The following is a 19,351-nucleotide window of genomic DNA, read 5'->3' as shown; positions in this document are numbered from 1 at the left end:
ATTACTTTGATGAATCGGTACCTATTTATCATGTGCTTTTTAATGCAAAAAAGCATGCGCTAAGCATTATCACACTTTAGTGAATCAACCCCTAACAGTTTGCGCCCCTCTATACCTGTTATGATACAGAGCATCTTGTTGTATTTATATCTTCTCCTGTACTTTACTCTAGGATGTTCCCCCTCCCAGCTCAGGCAACAGCCGAGTGCATATGCTGGCAGCAGGGGAGAGGCAGGTAGGCAGAGAGTTTCACAAGAGAGGGAGTGGCAAGAAGGAGGGACCTGTGGGACAAAGTTGGCAGTTCAGCCATATTGCAGCCAGTGGGGAGAACAGGAGAGCCCAGGGAGAGAGCAGCAAAAAGAAGGTACAGCTGGTTGTGTACAGGAGGAAAGAGTAAGTAGCACATGCTTGATTCTAGGTTATTTTTGTGTATTACAGCTTAGGATAAGTTTCTCTGAGCACCCTGTGTTTTCTGTGAATTATAAAGGGAACAGACTGGCAACAGGTGTTTACAGGATTAGCTCCTCACATAGACGTCCACAGGAGGCAATGGTAATGGAGTTTTTTCAGTTAAGCAGGGCAAAAGCAAATGTCCCTTATCCCCATGATAGTGTTCAAGAACACAGAAACTACTAGTTCGCTGATTCTCTTCTGATAATATTGCAGGTGTCTTTGAAAGCAGTAACTGCTTTGTTACTTTGTTTCTTTTCATCACAGCCTGGTCAAATGAATGTTTCAAAGTATTACAAAATGGGTCTGCTCCAGTATTGAGGGAGTGGGACTGAATCTACTTCTTTCTGTGTGTATAAGAGCGAGACTGTGAGTCTGGCTGCATGTCTGTGACTGTGCATTGTTGTGCTGTAAATGGAGGAACATGATTACCTGTGACTGCCTCACTAAGGCAACTTACCAAATTACAGAGTAAAACACCCTGAATTAGTTTCTTTATTAGAAGGTATATTTTGTGATTTCTGTATCATGTACCGTAATTTCTGCTATATTCTGGGTCAGTCTTCTCATTGATTTGCAGCTCTGTTCATTGATTGGCAGTTATGTTCTTATTTGCCAGCTTTCCTTCTGTTCATAAATCTCTTAATATAAGACATTTATTAATCATTAAACTTATATAAGGCAATGGCTGCCCAACATTCTACATTCACTTTTTTATTTAACCCATATAGCGTGGTTATGGGCCATCATATCAGTTTGCTTTTCTTATATCAGAAGTTATTATTTTAAAGAAGAACATTTACCACCCTATTATGTGAAAATTTAGAAAGTTCTCACTCCTGCTAGGGTTAGTTTTTGAGTGCTGTAGTTCAACAATAGCTTGAGGGACATTTTTTTTGAAAGCACAATGTAATCTGCATAATATATACATAGTTCCTGGAACTGGTGCCATAAGTACAGGAAAATCAGATGAGTTCCTAAGGACCTGATATGTTCTTTGATATGGAATAGGAAACTGTATCCCCTGTAAATTTAGAGTAAGCTTTAGGGGCAGGGATTAAAAAAAATATATATATATCTGTGTGCACAGATAGCATGGTTGTTAGTGCTTTACATGAATTATACATAAGGTTATACAGCCAGTTCCCTTTCACTTTAACTCAGCTTGTGCATTGAGACACACAGGATTTATTTGCTGATGCTGCTCGGGCCAATTGTGGCTGTCCTATAAACCTTATTGTCCCTGCAACAGGTATTATACAGCTGGACATGAGAAGGAAACACCTGCAGCATTTTATATGTATTCATTAACTCTTATATTACATTGTTCGTTATATACAGTATCCTTGTGTTTGAATTTACTTGGTAATAAAGGGGCAGCTTTATTTTATGATTATTACATAATAATAATGTCCCCTTGGGCATTTTAGTGTTGAACTCTTGGGAATAATGTTTGAGCACAAATGTGGTAATGATGTGTACACTGACATAAAGGCTTTTCAGTTTTTCAGTTTCATGCAATATGTAGTACAGTCTAGTTAATCTTAGCCTAAAGTTTTATCCTGAGATGAGATAGAAGTTAGTTACCAAAGGTCAGGCATGTATGCCAAATGTGATTTCAGATGAGCCACATCAATAAGCAACAAAGAATTGACACCCTAATATGCCATATTTCAGTCATTTATCACACACAAAATCCTCATTCAAGGCACAGAATATCATGCTTTGTGAGCCGGGGAAAACAGAGGACTTGTAGTTCACAAGACATTTTAAAGGAAGTTGTACAAACTTGGAGAACAAGTTATAAGCTTAGCCAAGGTAAAGGTGGGGCCGCCTGCAGCTAATTCAGCTTCCACTGCTAAATACTAGACTCACCTTCTCTATTGAAAATCATTGCATCACAAGGACATGGTGGGCTGCATTTATAAAGAGACTCATTCAGCCCTAATTATAGCGTTACAGTTATGAAATAAATGTAGTAGAACCAGATTTCTCTGAGATACATGGCTCATCGAACTTTTAAAGCATTAGTGTACTTAATTTCCTGTCTGTTTTAATTATCAGTCAGCAGTAGCAAGTGTCTGTGGAAAAACAGTGAACTAACAGGTTCATTACAACTCGCATTCATCAGAAATAAAGCTGGAAGATGTTTACAGCATTCCAACACATCCCTGTTTCTCCCCAGCATCCTCACCCCTACGTCCTTCTCATGTAGCTAAATACTTCTGTATGAGGCACCACATTAATATATGTTTGGGTTTTTAGGTTTGGGAGAATGACAGTATTTTCCATGTTGCAGATGGGCTTTCTTTCACCTGAAACTTTTTAGGTTTAGTTGGATGACTAATTTTATTACTGATTCATAGGTCTAAGAAGAATATCTAAGTAGGCAGGGAAGAGATTCAGTAGCCATTTAGGGCTATAGGCAATTAGTTCTTACTTTTATCATTTATCCCCTTTACCAATTTGCAATTTTCAGGACTGGCGCTAAGCAAGACAGACTTTATATCATTATTACTACAAGGTGAAAGGAGTAGACGCATAACTGAAAATGCCAAAACCGGTAAGTCCGACTCATTATTGTCTGTGCTAATATTTTTCAAAAATCATTTTGAAATCAGGATCAACTGTTCAGTTGTTGTAATCAGCTTCTTCTGTGTCAATATCACTAATGTCCCAAAACTTATTTAACAGTGTCTTTAAAAAGCAGAAAAATGGCATTACCAGTTCTTCTTTAAATGACCAGTTTGGGTCTTTATGTGTGTTGTAAAAGTATTTGGTGAATTGCATAATTTGGTGGATTTCATTGCGTCTTTCTGGATAACTGTAGCTATAAGTAGGGTACAATTTACCTTTGAAACTATTCTTTACTATTATTGTGCTTAATGTCTAACAGACAGGAGGTTAATGATTACATTTTCTTTTACAGTCATGACTACAGTTCCTTTGTGACTTGACCTATAATTAGTTTTCTCTTTGTGAATTTGTATGTTCTACAACATTTTTAAGATGGAACATGAATAATCACTTTCTCATCTACAGCCAGTACCATTTCTTCAGTTACTGATTAGTAGCTAACTGAAACTAATAAGGAACTAATAAGCTTATACTTAAAATGGCTCTTTTTTTTAAAAAAAAATAAGTGCAAACCAGTATTTTGCAAAAAAAAAATCCCGCACAGAGCAAAATAATACTGAACATACTTAGCAATTTACCTAACAAACTTGTGAATTCCCTGACTCTTTTGTATAGTATGCCTACTGGCTTGTGTATGGTATGCTGGTCAGGTGAGCTTTATGAAAAAAAAACATATTGCTTCTCTTTTCAAGGCAAATTAGTTTGTGCATAACAAAAGAAAATGTCATTCTAAGAAGCTTTCTTATATACATTCATTACGCATGATCAATAGTTTTTTTTATTTATTTGTAAATTGCTATTGAAAGCAGTACTTGTTTATTTCTTTCTGGTCTCTCACTCTAAACAATGATAGGAGACAGAGTGCTTTGTTGTCTTATGGGCATTGTCCTACCTTGCTGTCCATATACATGGAAATTGCCACATGCAAACCATTTTACATGTTTCAAACCAGTGTAATTGAGCAAAACTGCCTTCTTCCACATTTTGACACAATTACATTGTTCTTCTATTTTGATTTATATGGAGAGAAAGGTATTGTTGTGTACTTTCTTGCCCGCTTGAGAGACAAAGTCCCACAGGCAACAAAGTGCGCCATTTGCTCTCACCCTAAAACAATGTCAGTTTTCTCCATATCTGTGAAGCAGTTGAATTACAACATTGTTTCAGGAGTCAGAGCCAGAAGCGCAGAGAACGTAAACATCACATTCACAAATAATTATAAAACCACTAAAAATGTGTAGTGAATGTATATAGGAAATTAACTTTTCTTTGATTATGTAAAACGTTTTTGGGTGGAGATCCATTTGATAGTTCCAGGCATAAGATTTAATGGGGTATAGTTTATTGCCTTATCTGAACTAGATTTATTAAAATGTTTGCCATAGATGAGGATTGCTGCCTTATAGTGCCATATTGCTTGTGTGAGCCATTGTAAACGGGCGTGAGCCCTTGTCAGGAGAGACCTTCATTTTGCTTCCCCATTTATGCAAGTTGTTGCACCACAGGGACCCTAAGGAATAATCTTGGGCAGTTTGCTTCATGGTTATTATTCAGTGGTATGTTTTTATCCTGAGATGAATGCAGGGCCGGAACTAGGGGTAGGCAGAAGAGGCAGCTGCCTAGGGCGCAACGATTGGGGGGCGCCAGGCAGCAGCCTCTCCTGCCTACCCCTAGTTAAGTTTTGCGTGGCGCCGCTTTGAATCGCACACCGCGCCGCGCCCCACCCGGCCCCCCGCTTGAACTGCGCATGTGCGTCAGAACAGGGGGGGGGGTGCGAAGTAGCGGTGGAGGGGCGAGGTAGCCGACCGGGTTGCCTAGGGTGCCCGGTCGGCTCGGCCCGCCCCTGGATGAATGTGTGTCCATGGGTTTTGGCAGATGTATGAATTACATCTCTTTTAGAATCCATTTTAAGCAAATAATTCTTATTTTTAAAAATGATTTCCTTTTACATGTAATGATAAAACTATACCTTAAAGGGGTGGTTCACTTTTTAAGTTGACTTTTAGTATGTTATAGAATCGCTAGTTTTAAGCAACTTTTAAATTGGTCTTCATTATTTATTTGTTATAGTTTGTGAATTTAATTGCCTTCTTCTTCCAGCTCTTTGCAGTTTTTAAATAGGGGTCACTGACCCCAGCAGCGAAAAAAAAACTATCACTCTGTAAAGCTACAGATTTTTTGTTATTGTTACTTTTTGTAACTTTCTTTTCTATTTAAGCCCTCTCCTATTCATATACCAGTCATCTAAACCACTCCCTGGTTGCTAAGGTAGCTTGGACCCTAGCAACCAAATAGCTGCTGAAACTCCAAACTGGAGAACCCCTGAACTGAAAATGGAATAAATAAAAAACTAGAAATAATAAAAAATGTTAACTCAAAGGTGAACAACCCCTTTAATGGTAACTAAGTTGAATGAACCAATATTGATAGCAAAACAATCCATAGCATAAAATTAGGTTTATTTAATGTTTACATCTTGTTAGCAGGTAATACAAATTAAGGAGGTTTATTTGGAAAACCCCAGATAATAGTTTCTATACCTGTACATAATACTTGCACAAAAGTCATAAAAGTGAAAGATAATATTATTGGAAGGACACAATACTGAATAAAATGCACGTATGCACATGCAAGTATGTTTTGTAAGTGTACATGCTGTTCTGTTTGTAGGTACCAACTATATACAATCACTGCTGAAGCATAACTGAAGCATAACTCATTTTTAGAAACAATAGATTTAAACAGCAAAGTGAATGTTATCAGAGGCCTGAAAGCGCTCACAATGCACCTGTCATCAAATGAAGAGTTACAATTTCATGCTGACCATTGTGGAATTTGTTGTTTGGCTGATTTAACGAAAGGATTTTTCGACAATGAGAAAGCTTGCATTTAGTAATAAAGAGGAATACAAAGTCCTATTCTGGTTCTGCCTCTGGAAATAGTGCCACATGAAGGCTGAGCCAGCTGGACATGCCAAGTTTTGCACAGTGGTCTCGTGTTTTTATTAACACTCATTTGCAAGGCAGTAAGATATTGTATATTACACTGTAGCCCCATTAGAAAAAAATGACTATACATCTGATTTTCAGTGCTGTGCACCAGTTATCAGCTATTTCACATTGGGGGAGGGGCTAGATTATTATAAAACTATCATAAAACAATTATGTCATAGACAGAAGTCTATAAAGATTTTAGGAAAGTTGGGGACCATAAAAACAGCACAGGGGCAGATTTACCAAGGTGTGAAATTAAAGCTCACCACAGAAAAACTCACCCACTTTCTATTCATTCCTATAGGATTTTTACAAATGAGATATTTATGAAATGGTGAACTCTAACTTTCACCCATTGATAAATACACTTTTAGAAACTCCATTGGAATGAATAGAAGTTTTTCTGTGGTGAGATCTAATCTCACACTTTGATAAAGTTCCTCATTCTGTCTCCAGACTTCTAGTTGGACAGCCCTATTGAAGGGCATTCTGACTGCTTAAGCATAAATAACACTTATTGAAAAACCTAAATATGCGATGGTATGGCACATATTTGAGCTACAAGGCTGTTAGGGTATTGTGGAAGTTGTAATTCTGCGGCAGTTAGAGAGCTGCAGTTTTGCTGAGCTAGTGAAAGAACCCCCTCAATAAAACATTGCACTGTGCAATCAGTATGAAATTTTTGGACCTTAGCCATTATGGTGTTTCTGCCCTGATACCAGTAAGGAACCTGAAACAATATGACCTACATTTAAACATTGTATCTTTCTCCTCTGTAAGGAAGCCAGTCTTTTTAATGAAAAGTTTTTGTTTTGAGGGTCTTTTGAAATGTATACAGAAATGTACAGGGCCTACATTCCCCTAATACTTGGCGGAAGGGTTCTGCACTTCAGACCATTTTGAATAGTGGTTATTGTTGCAAACCTCACGTAATCTCTGTTGTCCGACAGGGACAACAATACCTACAGTATAAATTTTTTGTTTGTTCTGCAATTCAGTAGATAACATTATCTCCACATGTTGAGTTTTTTATGGAAGGAGGGGAAGCAGAAACATTTCAAACCTTTCTGAAAAGGTGGCTGAATTCCCTGCAAAATGACACGTTTGTATTTTCCAGCTGACAGTATATAATAGGATTAGTTTCTGTTGCTAAGGGCTTTCTTGAAACCATGTCAAAAGCTGTTCATTGAGAGATTGGCCTCATAATACATTGTCTGTAATATCTGAGCAGTGAGCTTGCTTGTTGTACTTTATTGTACTAGATGTAATAAAGATAAAACAGGCTACAGAGCTGTATAAAAGTTGTATATATTTGTATAATTGTATATATTGGTATGTGTAAAGGGTAAAATGCCATTTTCATACTTTGTGTATTACAAAAGATCAAAGTTTAGTTCTGCTTAAGCAAAATGAGAAGCATTTCATTTGCATGATACAAACAAATGAAAAAGCCCAGCTTCAAAACACAGTGTGTTATGTTTGTAAGTGTTTTTATTTGCATAAAGAGTGTCATAAACAAAACATTGCATTACAGTTAAGTATTCTCTTATGTTTTATTCACTTGTGCAAGTTTTCACCATTTTTGATTCAAATCAATTGTACCAAACCCGAATATGACTGATAGTACTGTAATCTGAATGACTTAAAACAACTTATTTTTTAAATGTTAAAATACTTAAGGGCTGATTCGTTAAAACGAGCGCTATTTATAGCATGTGTTAAAAATTTTATCGCGTATTATTTTTCGCGTCTTAACGCACGATTCACTAAAAGGATATTTGTGCTAATTTAGACGCTATGCTGTTTGCGTTATTTAAGTCGCAAAGACTATTTTCATACGGTATTTGATGCAGCGCACACTAATTAATGCAGCACGCTACTTGTTGCACTCGCTACTTAACACACGTGCGCTACTTTTCGCGTGCACGCCATATTAGCCATACACACCATTATGTTCGTAAAACGACTTTTTTTTAAAATGACCATTTCCCTGCAAACTGGAGGCTGCATCACTCTAGGGCCAACACATACTTGAATAAATCCCACTGCAAAGTCCTTATTGTGTTGCCAAAAGCTCATGAACTGTACTTTCCTATTATTACCGCCTGCCCCAAGTAGGTCTTAATTTTTGCATAGACTAATGCGATATTTAGCGCGTCTAAGTGTTTGTGAATCATGCGTTAGTATTATTCCTGGGCGCTAATTAACGCAATGTGGTAAAATTAACGCATGTGGTTGTGTGCTAATTAACACATGCGATATGCGACTTAATGCATGCGATAATACTTTAGTGAATTGCGTGTTTTTTCGCATCTATTTTAATGCAAAAAAACCATGCGATAAGCATTATAGTGAATCAACCCTTTAGTATTGTTGTAGAAAAATATACATTTTTTCTATTTTTAAAAATGTATAACTTAAAGGTGAATATAATTTATAGGGAATTATTTAACTATGTACTCCTTTTTGGTGGTAAACAAAGCAGATTTCAGTGCAAAAATATAAAAAGTATGCATTTTTAAGCCAAAATACTCTTTTGGTACCTGTCAGTACACCAAGCTAATTAAGGGAACCCAAAGACCTAAACAATCTTGAACATAAACTGACCTGACCACATGTGCTACATGTAGATAATTATTGCCTACACATGGGGTTTGGTTTGTCACAGTTTAGAACCAAGAATGTTTCCTATCTAGAAAAAATGGTATCATTTACATCAGTGATTAGTTCTGTGGCACATCAAAAAGTAGTGCTATATACAAAGCACTAGTAAGGCTCCATCTAGAATATACTGGTTTGCTCTCTACTTCATGTAAAAAATATAATAATAAATAAAGAAAATCTTAAGTATAGTTACTATGCTTATAAAGGTTATCTCTGTTATGAGAAAAGAATGGTGCCTAAGGGATAAATTTGATTACTTTATACAAATATACAAGCGGCCCTTGTACTAAACTAACTGGTCTCTTATTCACCACCAGAAGGTCCTTTCAGCAGACTTTTTAGAAAGTGAGGAAATTATAAGTTACTGATGTTAACTCCAAGGCTAGTGCCACACGGGACTGATTCTTGGTCTGCAGAAAATGCAGACTGAGATTCAGCCCCTATGCTGGCACCAGCCTGAAGCATTACCTGGGTGCAGGCAGATTATGCGAATATTGTCTGGAAATGCAAACCCTCACATTTTTGGCTGATATCTGCTGCACTGCCTGCACTGCCTGCACCCACCTGCACGGTAGCAGACTGTTGCTAGCATAGTGGCTGATTTTTAGCCTGCAGTTTGCAAATATGTTGTTTTTAAACAAACTGTAAAGTAGTTGTTTACTGCTGTTCACTTCTAAATTCAGTAAATGTCTAATTTGGCAAGTGGTACCACATTTTTTGCATTCAGTTGTACTTGGTCAATGCTGGATTACAGAAGAGGGTTCCTTCTCAAACTCTCTTGTTTTAATATTTGTGGAGGGCACAATGTTCTATAATTTAGTTCTATAATTTAGTTCTACAGTACATCGGTTTTAGTCAAGAGTATTTGGCCTTGTTGAATCAGTTACTCATATTCATCTGACAAAATTCTCTTGGTTGGTGAAATAAAAGTAAGTAAAGTAAAGTAACTAATTACCGGTTACTCTCCCATTCTACTTTACCTTGCTCTACCACTTAAATTTATTCTCTTACCCTGAACTGCCTTTTCCTCTTTTATCCCCTTCCTCTACCCCCCCCCTCCTCTTTCCCTATGTTTATGATTATGTATAAATTTGCTTGGCACCCTGGGATAACCCAAAAGGTGCTCCTCTGTATGCTTTACTTTCAACCACAAAATAAAAACATTTAAAATAAAAAAAAAAAAAAGTAAAGTAACTAAATAAGAAAATATAAAAAATTTCTAGTTTGCAGGTTTTTGTCTAATATGTTATATTCACAGCCCTCAAACGGAGCATTGCAAAATCATGACCTACTTCTTTTCTCCCAAATCCCCATTTGAAAGAGTGGTTAAATAATATAGTGATTAAAGAGAAACTAAATAGGATTCTTTCTGATACTCTCTCATGATACGTATTTAAGCATTTGGAAACTTTGGACCACATATGTGGGCCATTACAACTTTTAGGTGTCATTCTCATCTGCATAAATAGTTTATGACTTACTTACTCTATCATTTTATTGAAAAAGATTGAGTATGCTATCAGTTACTTGCACTGATTGCTCTCGAAAAATCCTTCATACCCAGAGAGCTTTTGAAAGTTATCTACTTTTACCAGATGACCAATATGAATCTGATTAGAAAATATCATTATAATTAGGCAGAAGTTCTTCTTTCTCCTTTTCATTTTTTCCATTGCATATACCACAAAAGTAGCTTTTCTCTTGTTCCCTTGTTGCATAATAAATTATATTTACAGGAATTTTAATCTGTGTGAACATTGTAGGCCTTATTTGCCAAACTGAATGCTGCATTTGGCTTTCTGCAAATGGCTGTAGGCTTCTTCATGCTGTCTTGTAGTGCAATGACATACAGCACAGCCTTTTGTTTAAGCATTAACTGTGTTAGTTAGTGCAGGATCCAAGGGCGGGAGGGGGGCAGGCAAATAGGCTTCCTTTCGCCCACCTCCTACCTACCCCTACCTTGTGTGGTAGCTGTATGTAAAAAGTATGTTCAACACAAGCCTTATTCATTAAATTCATGTTTTGTAAAATGTAAACTCCCCCTTTAACTGGGTTTAGCAGCCTATTTTTATGTAGAAGCCCCAGTTCTGATCTAAGAATGTTTTTGGACTACAGGCCACTCTTGTAAAATAGCTTTATGTTCTATCACTTCAATATGCTGCAATGTTGTTCAATAGCCTTACAAATGATAAATCCCTTTTCTGATTGTATGGGGAAATGTGTCCTCTCCCTGTGAATTATTAGCTAATACAAGCAAAATTACAATTCAATTTTGTTTATAGCCCTCTTCCATTATGTTCAAAAACAGACTACACGCTAAAAACATTATGATCAATGTCTTACATGATGTATTTGATTCAAAGAGGGCAAAACAAACCAGGACATGAGGAACACCTTGTATGAACTACTTCTGTGAAATATTGTCTAGACATAGCATTTAAACCAGCTGTTTTGGAAACACTTTGTATATAAAATCACAGAGGCATAAAAGATTGTCTTCATACCCTGCAGTATACTTATTACATTTTTTAAAAAATATGTCATTGGGAGTTAGGAGGTGTGTCCATAGCTACCATTAGTGTATTCATAGTTGTCTGCTAACATAATTTCCTTATCAGCTTTGTGTAGGGATGTGATAAATTCCATAGCTGAATTCTGCAGGTATACAGTTCACAATAAGCCATGCTGATTCACAAATTGAAATGAAAAGTAGATGATAAGAGACTGAACACTGACACACCTGTAACTTAAATTACTTAACACAGGTTATTGAGTCACTGAGTATAGGTTCATGCATTATTTTCCTTAGATACCAAGAAACCTAGTTTCTAAGTGGTTAGTTAGGAGCAAATCAGTCCTGTTTCAAGAAACATTTAACAAAACTGCAGAAAATTTCGTGAAATGCTGCAAATGCTGCGCATGATAGGTGCCCTAAAGGTTGTGACTACCATTGTTAATCTGCAATTTTTGCTCAATTTATCAAGAAATGATAGTGAAAAAATAAACAATTGGTGCCAGCTCAAACTTGCTAGGATGTAATAGAATGGCAAATGTAGCTTCAGAATTTTGACTTATAGACTTGCATTACATTTATGTGGAAAAAAACTGTTTTTAAATAGCTTAAAAATTAATGTCATTGTTTTCTCTTTTGTTTACCTATGGTATCTTAACAAAATATTTACTTCAACTTGCTAAAATACAGCAGTCATAAAATATATGTCAGTTGCATTTTTGGAAAATGGGATTTACATATTTCTTCTCGAATCAACTTGTACTAAGAGCTATCGCCAATAAACATCCCTTTTCAACATGAGCTCAGTGAATAGGCCTTGTGTTTTTTGCCTGTTGTTTTAATTATGAATATCTAATTCTATTATTTCTGGCACTGAACAAGATTAAAAATCCAGTTTCTCTTTAGTTGTAGGGTACCTGGGACTGTCCGGGGCCCACCGCGGGGATCCATAGGGGTGCCACCGGACAGTATAGGCGCGCACAGCGCCTCCACTCCTCCACTAGGTCCAGACCTGTTACACCCTCAGCGGCTGTCACCTCAGTGGGAGGTGTAGGAGAGGTCCTTTCCCTATGAATTCTTCCAACAATCCATCATCTGGCCTTGACATTAGTACAGTCTGAACATCAGAGGAACTCATAAAAAATGACCAGTCCACTGAGAAGCCCCTTATAATGATCTACTCAAAGGCTGCTGCTTTGAGAAGGAGGGGGTTTATTTGTTCAAAGGTAGATAGGAAGCTCTGAACAAACTGTCCTATATATAAAGGAAGGCAGGAGAGTTCATATAGCCCAAATTAGTGCATTATAATGGCAAAAATAGCAAAGTATAAAATGTATACATTTTTAATTAAAACAAAAGACAGAATGTAATTTCAACACACTATTTATTGTGTTAATTTGAATTTAATTTGAATATATCTGTTAAAGTAAACAGTATGGTTACTTCTAATTATGTATCAATGAAAGCATGCAAAAAGCAAATCTTTTTAGATACACTAAAGCTAGCTATACCTGTTGAAAGGTAACTTTGGAGGACATTAAAGGGGTCTTATCACCCAGACATAAATGCTGTATAAGAAAATCATTTTTAAATTAAATATGAATCCCCATTTTTTAAGCAAAACATTCATACCTGTTATAAATGCTTACAAATTTTTTATCTGTATGTCATATATTGCTTTTCCAGCTTCAATGCCTGTAGGTGCTTTCACTCTCTCTTCTGCACTTTTTAGATATCACTGCAGTCCTCACTTCCCCCTCTTTAAATACCGTGTATAATTGTGTAGCCTCTTCATGCACATGGGCAGATCCTGTCCTGCTTGCTCTAATTGTGAATTCCAAGACTGAAAAAAACACAATATAAATAATTATGTAGGGCAGCATCTAATGCTTGTATTTTTTTGACATGATTCCTGTTTTTTGAGCTAAAATTTGATTTTTTCATGTAAAAAAACACAATGTTTTCATCATTTATTATGCATCAAAACCACAAAAAGCTCAAATGTAAAAATATGCCCTATAAAACCTGCCTGCAATTACACTCAAAGTTGTAGCTAATCAAATGTTCTCTTAGCATAAGTTTGTGTCTGATCTGAATTATTGGGGCTTGTTCCTATTTGTCACTGAATATGTTAATAACTTACATCTTAATCCACCTTAGAATCTAATTCTAAGTAGCCCAAGAACAAAACTAGAAGAAAACTAAGAAAATTTGAAAGGCTAATGCCACATTCCCCCATATGTAATAAAAGGAACTAAGTTTGCCTAATAGCAGTAACCTATAGCAACTAATAAAATGTGTGCTTTTGGATATGTGATTGGTTTCTGATTGGTTGCTGTGGGTTAATGCTCCTGGGCAAATTTAGTACCTTATATTTTATGACCTCCTGTAGCCACCTTTCTCCTAATTACTAGTATTTTTATTCTCTTTCACTCAGAGAATGAAACTATATTAGTCTCTTTAGAAACCAGGATTTTATAAGGTGTAAACCTTGACTCACGAAAGAGGACTTGAAAAGGACTCAAACTTGTTCAGCACTGTGGTAAATACAGTCAGCTCATTCTCTTTTATAGATTTTGGGCTCATCAGGCAGGAGCTCTAAACCTTAACCTCTGCAGTTGCTGTTTACAGAACAGTTACTAAAGTTACTTTATACATTGCATTCACAGATTATGAAAAGTAAGCATTTCTACTATCTATATCGGGCCTGCGCTGCCTCTAGTGTTTGCACAGAATTGCACTGCATCAGCCTTGGTGCAGAGGCACGAGTGGATTTAGAATGGAAACATGAGCATGCTTTTTTGCACTGTTTGTCTGCATCTAACATAAACCTTAATATATGAGGTATGCAAACAGCATCTAGACAAGCCAGAGTCCTTTTGGAGACAAGTGATGTTGACTTATGAAGTAAATATTGAACTCTTTGGCCACAATCACCAAAGGTTTGTTTGGAGAAAAAAACACCTTAGGGTGAAGACACACAGAGATACTAGTAACAGCTACTTGTTGTGGTTGTAGACAATGCTGATCATTTAATAATGACAATGCTCAGTATTGTCTATGGCAAGGTATTTTCTGGAGTTTAGTAGCCATGAAAAAGTAGCTGCTACTAGTACTGTAGCTCAGTGTGTCTTCACTCTAAAGTTTTCTTACAGTAAGTAAGTACAGGGTTTACAAGGAAATAAACACACAGAGCTGTTTGGGCTGTTTGGCTTATTTATGGCCTGCAATCATGGCAGATCTGACCCTTTTGGGGAAGCGGATATGCTCTTGCTAGGTGCTGTTAGGCTAATGTCAGATGTAGTGTATACACCCTGCTACTGTAAAATCCTCCAACTTGTGCCGGCACTGGGAAGCATTAAATACACATGGATGCAGGCACGTGTAGCCGATATCCACTGAAAATGTGAAGTCTCGCATTTTTTGGCAGATAGCGGCTTTGTGTGCCTGCACCTGAGCGTATTCACTGTTTCCTAGTGCAGGTACAAGAAGGATTTTATAGTAGCGTATTCCCAGCAAGCGTTTTTCAACTTGCCAAGACTGTGCAATGTGTGGTATTAGCGTTAAATCTGTTAAGACATTAGCTTTAAGTGTTCTTTTATTTTATTGATCTGCAGCCCTTGAACTCCTTTGAAGTTAAAGGACAAGGGACATTTTGCAGAAGAAATTTGAAGGATTTTTTGTTGGTTTACCCATTCCTTGTAGTTGTGCAATACCATACTTTTTTGCAAGTAAAAACATGCCGAAAGGTGCATTTTATGATAAAAAGCTATGCAAACACCCACTATATGTGTGATTGACCTCTGGGTGTTCTTACAGTAATGTAAGAACTATACTCTCCAGTATTTAAATTACTTTTTCATTTGCCTGCTTGTTTTATCAAGTGGCTTTACTTAGAGAGAATGCAAGAACGTAGTAGGTTTAATGTAAGTAATATCACCTCACCTATTTTACATTTACATGAATTCCTCATTACAGGTAGCCTGCTTTTGTACACATCAGTTGACTTTTGTTTATATCGTTGCTACAGATTTATATTGTACAAGGGAATATGTTTCTGGTACTGTAGTTGTCTAGAAATAGGTTTAATTTCTAAATGAATGGACACAATAGTTAACTTCCTGCAGAAGATCCTAAAAGCCAGCTAAAAGTAGCAGCTATATGCTTTATGAAAGATTAAAGTCCATACACATGGGGGCTTACTCTTTTTTTTACCTGATGTTCCTGTTCAAGTTGGAGCCACTGTAGGTGATCCTGAGTGCTTTTCAGTTGGCTGAAACTCTGACTCAGTCTAAAAAATGTCTGGAAACAGTGTTCATGACCAAGTTTGTAATAGTAATTTATATAAGTGTAGGATATGAGAGTATGTGAGTACTTTTTTTTAAGGATGGGTCAAATAAAGATCATTCCATACCTGAAGGCAGCAGATAGCATCTGTCTCATGAGAGTGAATGAACAGAAATAACTTATGTGCTTGTGGGACTGGAAAAATATGTAAACACAAACAGAACAATTCGATATCCTATACACCATATAGTAATAGTCAAATAGATGAGATTAGAGCTGAATATTGGGATGGATTGCTTTATAGTACCAAAGCTAATATATTTCTAATACATTTCTGTAATGAATAGTGTTTCTGCCTAAGTAATTATAAGTACAGAATTTAAAATTTGCTTTTCTCTAAAACTTTGCATTGCAGACAAATATAAAAAGAGAGACTGAAAAATTATGGACATTTTTGGAGAACAGTAAAACTTATGAGAGAGAAAAATTGACATCTGAACAAAATTACATACAAGCTGTTGGACTGAAGCTTCTGAATGTTTAAAGCTGTTATATAATGCTTAATTGAATTAAAATTTTTCCAGGCTAGAGGAGCAGGGGGGGAAGAAGAGCTATAAGGCTTATGGCAGATGTACCTGAAACTGCAACCTGCTGCTTCTTATTCACTTAAATAGTAAATGCTTGACCGCTAGTTCTGATGTTTTGTTAGCTCCAAGCTACTATAGTGAGTGTTTTCAAGATAAAAACACATTTCATTCAAGTGAAATTAAGTTCTTGGGCACTTTTGTGTAAGCTGTGGAACACTGTAAAGCCCTCTTATTGGCAGGTAGATATAAGCTAAACATTGAACAAAAGCTAAAGCTCAGATGCAGGCTCAGTGATCAGTTATGCTTTTCTATATTTGTTAAAACCAGCTTTGCTCATTTAGCATTTCCATGTCTTCGGTCTCTGAACCTTTTGCAAATATCTCTTCTCTCAGTTTCTATCAGTTTCTCCAGCAACTTCTAGTTTCACCTATTCTACCATTAAAAGCTCAGGGAAATCACAGTAGATTCAGATTATATTAAAACAATGATCCAGTAGTTAACATTTAAAGTCTTACACTCACAAAGGACATTTTAATTGCCACTACTTTTAGAAGTAGGTCATTGCTATTTAGCAATTTCTCCAGTAATAGTCCTAGTGATAAAGACTTCAAAATTACCTTCCTGAAATCATTTAGGTTACACTGGAGCAAGTGTCTAATTTCAGTGGGTTAAATTAGGTCAATTCTAGGATAATTACAACATTAACAATTTAATTTATCAATGTAACAAACTATTGACTATCAACTTCTGAAGTTAATTAATGTGTGATGCTTATGATATTAATCTGTTATATCTGACTCCTAATAACCTTAATTGATTATATTTAGAAATTGTCTAAGATGAAGTTTAAATTTTCATTTACATGAAAGGGGTAGTTCCTTTAACCTGTAGTAGGTTATAGAATGGCCAGTTGTTAGCAAAATTTTTCAACCTTCTTATGCCTCCTCCCAAGTTTCAAATTCAGTCACTGACCTCAGGAGCCAAAAACTATTTTTCTGTGAGACTACAACTTTGTATTGTTACTTGTATTATCCTATTCATCTTACAATCTCTCACTCACACCACGGCCTAGTTCCTAAGGTAATTTAGATTCTGGTAACCAGATGGTTGCTAAAATTCCAAACTAGAATGCAGCTGAGCATTATATTACAATATTAAAAAAATCCCAGTAGGACTGATTTGCTATGATTTTTCTGACAAATTTCAGAGCTTTCTGGATTTTTTTTTGGATTATAGTTTTTTTATTGATTGATTAGGTTTAGATTAGGTTTTTGGAAAATAGATCCCATACTTTTGTTTTTTATTACTATGTCGTTTGTAGAAAATAATAATTTGAGAAAAATGATTGATTTAAAATACACCTGCTAGCCTCTTTATCTAATTTAGCCTTTTGGCACCTACTTTATCAAATTTTACTCTCTCAACATAAGTTTATAAAGCCATGTGTGGAATTACATTGTAAACCAAGGCCTAATTTTCTACTGTTGACAGCAAAATCCCTGGTTATTTTCCATCTGGATATCAATTGACACAAAAGCCTGTTAACATGTTAGTGGCCTAGTAACTTACATAAGCCGATTTAGACTTATTAAGTGCTCAATAATTCCAGTAACAATTCAGAAATGTAATTACAGTGAACTCCATATGGAACAACCTGTGTTACTGTAAAACTGGAGTGTGGAATTACTGCTAATGTGTCTTATTAATATCAGGTTCAGGTATAATTATGCTTTGATAGGGAATTGGATAGGGAATTATAATTACAGTATACTTATATGCTTTCATGTTTCAGGTATGGGATCTATTACCCGGAATGCTTGGGACCTGGGGTTTTCTGTATACAGAAATTATATAAATGTTAAAGAAACATTAAAGAAACCCAGAAGGATTGTTTTGCTGACAATATGGATTTATGCTGCTTAGTTCGGATCAAGTATAATAGAAAGAGGAAGTATTTAAAAAAAATGTTTTATTTTCTAAAGGTGGGTGTCTATGAGAGAAAGGCTTTTCTTAATTCAAAGTTTTCTGAATATTGGGTTTCTGGATAATAGATAATTAATCAATGCATACCTGTACTGATTAAAAAAAAAGTTGCTACTGGTGATTAGACTTCTTTATGTTAGCATATATACTTGTATTAAGTTTTTCACAAATATATTTAGTAAATAATCCTTGTCTAATATTCTGCTTTATTTTTGACCTTTAGGTAAATGTTCGTGTGACCACTATGGATGCGGAGCTGGAATTCGCCATCCAACCAAGCACCACAGGGAAGCAGCTTTTTGATCAGGTGACTTTTTATCATAACAACATACACGCAAAGTGTCCCTTCAGGTTTTTAGGATAAATTGTGCTTTCTAGTTCAATCTGTATTTAATTTGTATTGTTGAAACTGAACTTCCACATTTTTCTTGCACAGCAAATCAAATTCAGTTAAAACTTTGGCTCTGTTTCTCATAACTTTTTAACTTAAAATCTTTATAGTAAAGATTTAGGAACATGGAATGGCTTGATATTGTGTTAGGCTAATGAACCACAGCAGCGGAAACAATAGCCAAGCAAACTCTCATTTGTTACTGCTCTGCATATACCTGAAGTAATTGTCCTATATGTGAAGCTTGGTTTGTTTTATTAATTACATGTAGTAGGCACAAAGACATCCTATTTTTAAAAAAGATGCTCAAGTTAGCAGCAAAGTAAAATACAATGTGGCCTTGTGCAAATTTTGTGCTCTCTGCATTCTGTCTACAGTAAACAGAGATATACTGTATTTCAAACTGATAATATAGCTGCCTTGTGTTTGTAATGCATTATAGATAATATTGACTTAAGCGGGAAGGACATGTCTTTGCTCATTTCCAGTAGGTGCAGTATAACCTTCCCTTTCACAATTAACATTTAGAGATCACACACAATAAAAAAATGATTATTCTAAGGTAGTGTCCTTAAAGGAGAAGGAAAGGCAAAGTCACTTGGGGGTGCCAAAATGTAAGGCTGGTGCCCCTGTTCGGAGAGAACAGCACCAGCCTGGGGTAGCTGCAGTGCTTCCTCCTTCCTGCTTTGCTCGCGCACGCATGAGTGAAAAGCCGAACTTAAACAGAGAAGTCGGCTTTTCACTCTACTGTGCATGCGCCGGTTGTTTAGTTGTTGCAAAACGAAGCAGGAAGGAGGAAGCGCTCCGCTACAGGTACCTCGGGCTGGTGCTGTTTTCTCCTAACAGG

The 19,351-nt window shown here is 36.2% G+C and overlaps 1 protein-coding gene across 1 annotated transcript in view; it reads left to right on the top strand.

Annotated features, from left to right (window-relative positions):
• Positions 1 to 312: 312 nt before the first annotated feature.
• Positions 313 to 19,351, top strand: part of ezr (ezrin) — a 56,186-nt gene continuing 37,147 nt past the window's right edge. Inside the window, exons 1-3 of the mRNA NM_001030458.1 lie at positions 313 to 393; positions 2,930 to 3,013; positions 18,337 to 18,420. Coding sequence (NP_001025629.1) covers positions 3,002 to 3,013; positions 18,337 to 18,420 — 96 coding nt within the window. The 5' untranslated portion in view covers positions 313 to 393; positions 2,930 to 3,001. The remainder of the gene's footprint in view (positions 394 to 2,929; positions 3,014 to 18,336; positions 18,421 to 19,351) is intronic.

Source organism: Xenopus tropicalis, chromosome 5, assembly GCF_000004195.4.
Source record: "Xenopus tropicalis strain Nigerian chromosome 5, UCB_Xtro_10.0, whole genome shotgun sequence".
Classification (NCBI taxonomy): domain Eukaryota; kingdom Metazoa; phylum Chordata; class Amphibia; order Anura; family Pipidae; genus Xenopus; species Xenopus tropicalis.
The sequence above is the reverse complement of the archived record's forward strand: the minus strand, read 5'-3'. Positions and strand labels throughout refer to the sequence as shown.